This window comes from Echinococcus granulosus, assembly GCF_000524195.1.
Source record: "Echinococcus granulosus chromosome Unknown EG_S00027, whole genome shotgun sequence".
NCBI lineage: Eukaryota > Metazoa > Platyhelminthes > Cestoda > Cyclophyllidea > Taeniidae > Echinococcus > Echinococcus granulosus.
In genome coordinates this window covers 382,850-392,944 of record NW_020170407.1, presented here as the reverse complement: position 1 = coordinate 392,944, position 10,095 = coordinate 382,850, and the positions used below count along the sequence as shown (strand labels likewise).

The 10,095-nt window shown below is 40.0% G+C and overlaps 1 protein-coding gene across 1 annotated transcript; it reads right to left on the bottom strand. All coding sequences in view use genetic code 11, as the record gives it.

Moving 5' to 3' along the window:
- Positions 1-492: 492 nt before the first annotated feature.
- On the bottom strand, positions 493-8,283 carry EGR_04379 (GTP-binding protein REM; the record flags this gene model as incomplete). Its single annotated transcript, XM_024493628.1, has 5 exons — positions 493-914; positions 1,876-2,056; positions 4,614-4,732; positions 5,326-6,366; positions 8,232-8,283. The coding sequence occupies 5 exons, from the start codon at positions 8,281-8,283 to the stop codon at positions 493-495; spliced, it is 1,815 nt and encodes a 604-aa protein (XP_024351949.1).
- Positions 8,284-10,095: the final 1,812 nt, after the last annotated feature.

Below are 10,095 nucleotides of genomic sequence, written 5' to 3'. Positions count from 1 at the left end.
CCAACCACTGTACCCCATCATCCGTCCATGATACACGCGTCAGTCAAGTAATTGGACACATACTACTTACTACACAATAGTCCCGATTTGTCTTAAACACCTAACTGATCAGACACTACCGTTATCAAATTTGGAATTTTATGGAAATCAGTCCGTCAAGCACTAAATAAAAGTATGCAGAGATTCTAATGAGATGGAAGATTGGAATTAATAACCCTTTAAAATGTGAAATTAATTGGGATTTATTAACTACCCCTTGATATCACAGTTCAAAATCACCACACAAATCCAAGTCAAGTGGTTTTAAGGTATAATTTTTTTCAAAAGTAATATCAGAATTTGAACTACAACAGATTTCTTTCTTATTTAAGGGTGGAGTTACACTTGACTATTTTACCTTTACCTGAATCACAAATATGAAAGAGTAAAATTTGGCTTAAAAAAACGGGAACAAAGATATTTTCGTTATTTTTTTGCCAAAAAATCGCTTACCTAAGTACCATCACCCATCTCTCTGCCACACATGGGGTCTTCCATAGCGGACTTGGAGAAGTGTCTCTTGAAGAATTTGACAATCTCGTTTTTGGCAGGTTTTTTACTGATTCGGGAAAAAGTGTCACCTCCACCGCCGCCTCCTCCTCCCAGTCCACTACCACTGCCTGCACCACCTCCTCCTCCACCGCCACCATCACCACTAGAGCCGCTACCTCCACTGGCAGCCATCTTGACAGCGATCTTTCTACTTGTGCCCCAGAGTTCATTGGTCGGTGGTCGTTTGGGTCGTTGTGCTTTAGCCTCTTCCAACCCTCGAAGGTGGGTGATGATTGTGAAAAGGAGTTCAAGTATTTTGTGATCCAACACAGCGGAAACTTCAATAAATTCAGCCTTTTGAGATGCTGCAAATTGATTTCCTTCTAAAATTGGAAGAAGTTTAGACATTTCTTTAATAAACGCGTATCAAAAATCTGCTCTGAATCAACACATTGATGTCATTCAAATTGCTACATCTACACACCCAATCAGGTAACACTTCATTCACCCACTTTAAGCAGGAGGGCTCAGTAACTGCCTGGATTAGCAGACGCCCGTAAATAGAAAAGGAATGGTCTCAAAAATCCACCTTTCCATGTTCTAAGAGTTAGTGTCGGTCTCTATTACCTCTCTGGTAAGGAGTTCAGTGCTTAGTGCAGTGAACTCCGATAACACCTCCTTTCCTCCTGATTGGCCTACAGACACACTTAAGCAAAAAGCTAAAATGCATTTAATAATTTATATGGTAAATTTTCCAGATATGCGCAGATTAGGTCCTTATTTATCTACTGGCGCCTTTAAGCGGCAGTGAAAAAAGATTTTAATGGGCAAAATGTCTAGAAAATGCTGGTTCAGCTTAATAATTTCCTGTGATAGTACCTTTCCGCGAAGATGCAGTCCTACCAACTTAAAAAACAGACGCGGATTGTGGAGAGCACATTACCCTACCTAATAACTCCAGTAGTATATCGAAGATCTAGTCAGCCTTTCTAGATCTGGCTTTCATGGAATTGACGGAAGCGCTGCAGTCACTCACCCTTTCCACCTAACTTATTGATGCTTCTAAGGTTAGACACATTTGCTTAACTTTAGCCTTTGGGAAGAAAATCATAACCTAATTTGAATATCAATATGGAAGAGGCATCTACTCTGGGCTGTTAAAATCCCATGGACTTTACACAAATTCTCAAATCGTGGAGAATGTACCAAAGCCCGAATGGACAGAATTGATGCGGAAGATTATTTGTTGTCATTTATCCAATGCTGATGAGACACACTTGTCAGGGTGGCAGCAATATATGGCAATAAAATAATCAGATATGGTAAAACCCCGGAGTTACAGACCATCTGTGGGTACTTCACGTCCACGAACAAGATCGGACTTATTTCCGACCAGAATAAAGCCAGCGGGTGGTAGAGAATTTTCCCGTACACTTTCTCTCAGGACTAGAAGAACTCGTCTAGCAAATTCGAAGGTGGAGTCGTCGTCAATTGCATAGACCACCACGAAAGCGTCCACGCACTCCTGAATCTCGATGTTCTGTCGAGCAGAGCAGAAAATTAGTGATTTTTTAAGTAGCTAACTTTTCCAACTTTGGAAGTTAAAGTGATTCCACTAAAAAAGCAAAAGCACAATTTTCTTGCACATGTGAAACAAGATTGGTGTAGCTGTGTGCAATTTTAGAGCCAATTTTAGTCAACCTCTTCCTCTCGCCTTTATGCTTCCGCCATAGTGCGAATGCCAGAGGCGGGAAGGGTGCAGTGCAAACGAATCCATCTTTTCCCTAAAGGAGTATTTAACAAGTCGGTAGCAACTGTAATGCAATAGTTGTTTAACTCCCGGTTTTGGTGAAGAACCACTTTTGACTAGGCCATTGTACCACGCCGGTTGGGCTGGCCTTCGGGCTATGCCAGTAGCACAAATACCTTCTGTATGTCGAAGATATTCTTCCCAAGTAGTAAGTCTTCCTTCGTCTTCAGGAAAGTGTTGGGAAGCTACAAAACACTCAAAAATATCCACTCGGAAGTGACAGATGCAGAGAGTTCAGGTCATTCAGTCAGTTGTATTTACGACTTCGAAAAACGAAGGCAGAATTACTAAACAGAATCGTGAAAAGCAAAAAAGTGTCAAACGAAAAGTTGCGGGAAAGTCTTTTTAACCATCTCTCACTCACTGACTGTTTCGAAGTAAGCATGAGTTGCTTTTCGAGATGGCAATTTTATTTATGAAACATCAAAAAGATTTCGCCTCAAAGGTGCGGAAATAAAATTTTACTGTCTATTTTAACAACGAAGTATTACAAACTTCAAATTTTTACCCTAGCAAAAACTGTATAATATGGAGATGATATTGCTTTAAAATATAACTAAAACTATTTTGCGATTCAGTGAGTTTTCACATCAAATTACAAATTTAAAGTACAGCAAGATTTAATGTTTCCCTGTGGGACAAAGGATTTAATAGTACTTGTTTAAAGGAACACTTTTTAAGGTCAAATACCGCAAAGCAAAAACAAAAAAACGATAGGTTTAATTGACAGATAGGAAATCAAGGGTATCTTCACATTCAAGCAAGCCATTTGGCTTACTGGGGAAGTCGCAGACTTTCTCGCATTCAAGCTCAGTGGAAACGCAGAACAGTAGCAATTTATTAACACATCTTTTACTTTGAAAAACAACAAGTTGCTTCATGCAACTCCTTCCATCAAGATCAAATGCTCGGTGAAGGAATGCTTGTTTTTGTTAGGGACATTTATAACCTAAATCCTGAATTTAGAAATCGCTTTGCAACAGATGCTTATAGCTTGGCAGATGGCGCTCTTCTAAGCCTTCTCCCAATTGTTCCTCCATGTGACAGCCTTAGATTCCCCTCACCGATGAAATAGAATTAAGAAGAGGCTTTTTGGCCTACTTGCATGAAATCACGGACTCAGAGACATTTGTTCAACAGCTTGATTTCCCCAAGCAAATAATGTAAATAGGTACTCGAAAAATTGCCGATAACAAGCTAGGTATGTTGAAAAATACATCTATGAGGACCATAAACAATGACAAGACAAACAACTTTTAAATACGACATTTTTGCGATTTTATTTCATTACTTCAGACCACAAAAACGCCTTTATTTCACAATAGTGATTTGATACTTATTAAAACATATTGACTAACTTGAACTAGATAAACTCAAAAGTTCTACCAATTTTTCGTTCGATAAAGCAAAACGAGCTATCTAAAATGCAAATCTCCTTCCTTCTTTTGTCAAATTAATGAAAGGACATTAGGCAGAGTGGAGCACGTGTTTGACAACTAAGTGGATTGGGCAGGCGTGATGAAGAATTAGAGACATTCACAGTTTGGTTCTAGACCTTAAAATGCGAAAAAAAATGGATTTCTAAACTCATTCTGAGCGAAAAATAGAATATTCTTCCCAATTTTCTTTTGGTTTTATAAGAAGGAAGAAAGACCTCATTGAAGAATTGTGTGTTCCCAGCGTGCTGTCTTCCAGTTTTTTAAAGGCACCATCAAAGATCATGGCTTCTTAAAAAAATGGGACTTGATTATGACGCCTCCTGGTCCTCCTGATTTGGAACGCTTCAAATATCATGTTAAGGGGGGTGGAGGAAAGAAGGAGAAGGTGAAGGGAGGGGCTTCTAACAGGCACGTATACAACAAGAGGGTCTCTTTTATCCCCATTTCAAGTTCTGCTTTGATCGGTTTATAGCTCAAATGCAGACCGAAAAGGGAGGACATTTTCTATCCACAAAGAGATTCTATCTCTTGGCGTATCAATAAAACCCTCAAATTCAGTTATTCATGTTTAGTGTTTTTCGAAAAGGCTACTAAAAATACATAATATTCAACATTTTTTGTCACTTAATAATTTTCCATAGCTTTACCCATCCTTTAAAGAAAGTCTTCTTTGTTCGACCAAATCAGGTTACGGATTGGATCAACTCAACAAAGCAAACCACAGAAACTGAAAATTAGGCTTTTCCATTATTACCCTAGAAAGAGCACCAAGTGCTGATCGTAGATAGACGGAGATGTGAAGGAAAGAAGGCAAAAAAACAATAACAACTCACCATCGCATCTTCTGCTGCATACATAGCGGTTTCTACAAATCCAACATTAAAGACTTTTCCATTTAATGTCGCTTTCACTGACAATGTTTGAAGGTCTTCGCAAGCGTCCTCGTTGAAGTCTAAAAAGGGCAAAGGAGTTCGGCACTTTCGTTACAACACCAAAGGGACCAAAGGGGCTTCACATCCACGCTTCTGAGTCCTATACACTCTAAAAATTGATTTACTTCTAGGTTCCTAGGGCTGATCACTTCTTTAAAGATCCTTCTGGTGGTGTTGCTTCCACAAAACCACTCTGGATGACTAGACTTTACACATCCCTAATAGAAGGCTCATTGAATATATGAAACAGTCGAGCATCATCCAACCGGAAAATAGACCTTCAAACAAAATCTTTTAAAGATACAGGACTTATCAATTAAGTCTCATCGGTATTTCTGACGATCAAACGCCTTTCTTTTGTCATGGCAACTCATTGCCTGGCTTTCATTGATGTCACTCCGCTCAAATATGAATGAACATTCAAGGGGAAATCTTTACAACCACTTCTGACATGGCTGACAACTAATTGATGGAAATATCTAAACACACAAATGCATCGATATGACAGCTTATCAATTTTCACATTTTTGCGTTTAGAGAAATGACAAGCGGAAAATAATGAGAATGGAGAAGGAAGGGAGGTGAATGAATGATAGAAAGGAAGACAACTCACCATCACTATCTTCACTATTTAGACTTGCCAGTCTCTGGCAAATAGTTGACTTGCCGACAGAGGGTGATCCTACCACCTGAACTTTGAATTCCACCAAATCTGGATCGTCGGCTTCCAATGCCTCCTGAGAAATTGCGGCACCGAGTGGTGATTCTCGACTTCCAGAAGGAATTTTTGGTGGTGCTTGAGGTGTAATTGGTGGCCGTCCTGGGGAATAGGATGCCCGGCTACCTTGGGTCAAACTGACCGATGAATTGTTTCTTGACGCATTTCCAGACATACGTTTAGGGGTTATGTCCTCCACTATATCCTGATTGTACGTTGTCAAGGTCCGACTAAACACCCGTTTATCAACAACATGGTCCTTCCCGCTACTTGCTGTCGTAAAAGATGTTGAAGGTGAGGAGTAATCGACCACACTTTCATTTGGATGAAGCATGGAATGGCTTCGCCTTCCTCGCATTCTTTGGCGTCGTGTCTGAGTTGTTTCTGCCGTGTAATTGGGTGCGACTTTGCTGCTTGGAGAGTAGGAGATGCTACAGAAGTAGTCAAAGTCGTCAAATGTTGAAGCCACAGACTCACCCTCATCCATTTCCTCATTGCTATTGTTGGGAAGCACGACTTTGCAAGGCAACTGTCGTCTCATTCGTTGCTCTGGCTTATCATTCCCTTTCATTGAGCGTGCTTGATGCCGTGTCTCTCCCCTATGACTGAGATTCGGTGATAGACGAGGAGCAAGTGGAGAGTTGGAGATAGCGCTGGAGGTGACAGATGAAGCCACAATGGATGCTTGTCGATATTTTTGGAGATTTCTGTGTGGTCGTCCGCCAACTGAAGGCGGTCTATGCGTTCGTTGGGCAATCTCAGAAGGGGATGGCGAGTTCGTGGCTCGAGAGGAAGACCGAATACCCTCCATGGGAACTCGCTTTTTTGCAGGAACGTGAAGACTTCGAGCACGATTTAAAGCAGCCTCAGAGATCTGAACGTTGGGCAGAACTCGCCGTGTCGAATAGGCACGATGAAGACGATCTTTTAGTTCCTCTGTAATAACAATAGTAGTAGCAGTATTAGTGTTAGCGTTGGATTTTCAATGGTCGAAGCCGTGACGTAGTGGTGGGATACAGTGTTTTTCAACTAAGAGAACTGACACTGGTTGTAATAAGAGCAGTGGAGTTAATGAAGATGGTTATTTCTGCCACGGGCGTGTGGCGCGACCAATGGGAGGGATGAATTAAACCTCCCTCAGCCAATAGAAGCGAGCTGTTAAAACATGCTCAATGCACATTTGTGTTGCTTTGAGCATCAGAAGGGAATTTTTCGGACATATGTAACCAGCAATAAAGATAAGTTTCTTCACTACTTGATAGAGTTTAAACTAATCAAATGATAAAATTATTCTTTTTTCCCTCTTTTCGGATTAACATGGCCCATCAAACTGTCGTCATGAGTAGGCCCTGGCAACTGGTAGCGAACGTGTTAAGTGGAGGAAGAAAGGCGGTCGATCTGAAATTTCGACAAGTAGTTGCTACAAAACATGACTTATTTTTTGCATAATTTATTTTGGAGTGGATATGAGTCTACAAATTAGGATAGTGTTATAGTCAGGCAATATTTACTACCGACATCCATCTGGCTCATACATATGGATGGAACTGAAGGGCATTTAGGCAGTGGATCAAAGAGAAAGTTTTATTTTTAATCTTGAAAAACGAGGCAATGTCCATGAGGCAAAGGCTACTCGCAGATAGGCTTCATGCTTCGGTCTCACTCCCCAGGCATCTCAGGATTGGCCGATCAATTGTCAGTTATCAAAGAGACCCGATGCCTTTAAGGCGTTGTAGATAATTCTACCTGCAGTGCGCCGCACAAAGTACGTACAGTTTTCTCAGGTGCCTTTGAAGTGTAGAGTGGACAGTGAATAGCTAATGAGATGGTTATTCACTTCAGGAATGATGGAATGCAAACTCACTTCACCATCGCAAATCACTCGTCAGCGGGATTCTGATAGCCTTTGAAGCCTATTGCCTCGCCTCTGTTGATGCATTTAGTAGCGCCCATTTGTTTAGCAGCCTCCACGACTTTCTTGATTTATGCGGGTATGAATAAACATTTTGTCACGGACATTAGACCTAACCGGGGAGTTATTCCGGCTGTTCGGATCTCCATTTAGCACCAGTAAGTAACTCCCTTTTTAATGAATCTTCCAACGAAAAGTAATTGAGACCTAGAGTTTGTTTTTTTTTTTTGCAACAAATGACAAATCTACAGGTTATTTTAATGGGAATACACGTAAAACAATCTTTTGAAGTCCCGTAAAACAGACCCCTGCTTAAAAAATTAAATTTTGGTTAGGTACGCAAAAGTTACCATAAAAACTCTACTAACAAATTAATATGTAGGGCATTTATCGTAGAAGTTCAGCAACATTCGCAGCTATTAATCAATGCGAAACTAATGTATAAATACCCCTAAAACAGTAAACCCTGATTTGACATCCAAAAAAAGTCTTATGACATCCTAGAATAATATTCTTGGGGCGCTTCACTAAACTGAGGACGAAGGAGCCATTCTTCATCCAAACCATGCCCACTTGTCACAATTTTGCTTTTTTGCCAAGTAGTAGAAATCTATAACATATGATGGGATGACAGCTTAAAACGGATAAAGACTATGCCGGAAGAGCCTAAAAAATGCAGTGACAAGAGGAATTCTGCAGATGCATTGAATCATACATGTAAAAATCTCATTTCAAATTAGGGACATTGGGGTCTTCAAAAATTCTATTCTGCGTACGGGTAGCAAATTTATTATTTCAGACCCCTAACACCTTTTACAAAAACACTAAAATTTGCTGCTTACACAATGTAAGTAGGTTGTTTAGTTATTCAGAACTAAGGACGTGTAACCATGGCGATGCAGAGGCATATCCTTATAAAAAATGTACGGACGTTTATCCATTGTTACAAAATTATGCAAAACATTACCCACATTAGTGAGTGATCAAGTATTTAGACAAGCAGATGTTGATTAAATAAATTAATCTGCATTATGCTACATCATGTAACCTTGAGAGTCCGCTTATTTTCAAAACAGCTTAGCTGCAATCACCTCCTGTAACTTACACGAATCTGTCAAGTCCGTAGATCGTTTGTAAGGATGGATTGTGAAGCAGAAATACTGGCTAATCTATTGGTAAAGCAGTATTTGCCGTCTATTTTTTAACTCTACCGCTATAATATGCTACATTTTCCAGTAAATTCGCTGCTCACCGACCAAGAATAGACCTTGATTTTCCAACGATCTCTAAGTCGAACAGAAATTCCATTGGTTACTTGTACGCGCTTCACTCACTGCTCACTGCACACTTCTAAGGCATCATTTCAATCCCAGACCACCAGGTTTGCTTCGTGTGTGGTGAAGTGAGGAAAAAAAATCCATTTTTTACTCTCCAGAATCTTCTGCCATGGTGAGATCTATCTGCTTGAGACATTCCGAAGTTACGCGGGAAAAAAAGCAGCTAGAGCTTGTGCATCGACGAAAATGACTCATTTTTAGCCACTCAAGGTGACGTAACAGCTCATACCCCCACATAAAATAAACCTTCCAGTGAGGGAATTTGCACTTTAAATAAGAGTGGTGAAGGGCAATACCGCCCCGTCCTCATCATCACGTGGTAATTTTCACTTTTTCTCGACACCGTTGTTGGAAGACACCGGTAGGACGGAAATGGAGGCGCTTGGATCTTCCAGAAACAAGTTTTTGTAAGAGAAGAATTTGTAGTTACCTTATATCCCGTTGAAAAAGGGCATGCGCAAGAGAATTCCTTTTATCTGTTTCACTCCCAAATAAACAGTTAGTCTGAGTTATGTGAGAGCTAGAGTATAAGAGGATCAAGACTGAATGGATGGATGACCCTCATTTGTTTTCTTTCCCTTCCCCCACATTGTCCCAAAAAAGCTAGTTGTTTGTTTTTGATAACAAATGTTAATTGTCAACAGCCTTAGGAAATAAAGGCGCTCTTACTTTGCTCTATATTGATATCAAAGGAAAACATAGATAAAACATATTATTGTGGTTTAAGCAGAAAAGACGTAATTAATGTAAACTGTTACATCTGCTTCCACTAACTGAAGCAAACAAATATCTTTCAAACCATAGAAATGGGAAAAGCTAACTAAATTCCTTTCTATTGTTCAAATCACCTACATTTGTTGCCATTGCGTGACTGAGATGTCTTTCTGACACTGAAAATTGACATGAAGGATAGAAAGTAAACTAGATGCCTGACACCTGATAAGGGCTTAAAAGACAACGTAGGTAACTTCGCCTCCAGAACATACTCTCTCTAACCATCCAAGCATCCGGTGGTGTTTGTGTGACACGGCAACAGTGACAACAAGCCACCGTAAAATTGGTCGTTGAACCGGAAACGGAAAGTTTTGTGTAAAGAAGTTAAAGAATTCATTTACCTCTGCCTGGATTTTTTATTAAGGAAATTGAGCATTCAAAGGGATTTACAAGGCTTAAATCAACTCGGGAAAAAGTTACATAAATTTCTGTAATGATAATTAGATCTTTCCATCAAATCTACTATTTATCATATTTAAGTAGTATTCGTGGAGAGAAAAAGGATAAACTTTAATATATTCTGGGCCAAGTATGCTGTTAATAACGGTGAATGAGAAAGAGAAAATTTATTTCATTTGATGTGGGACTTGATAATCTCTCACCTGGATGGATATAGGCAATGGAAGTAGCAGCGGCTTCGGA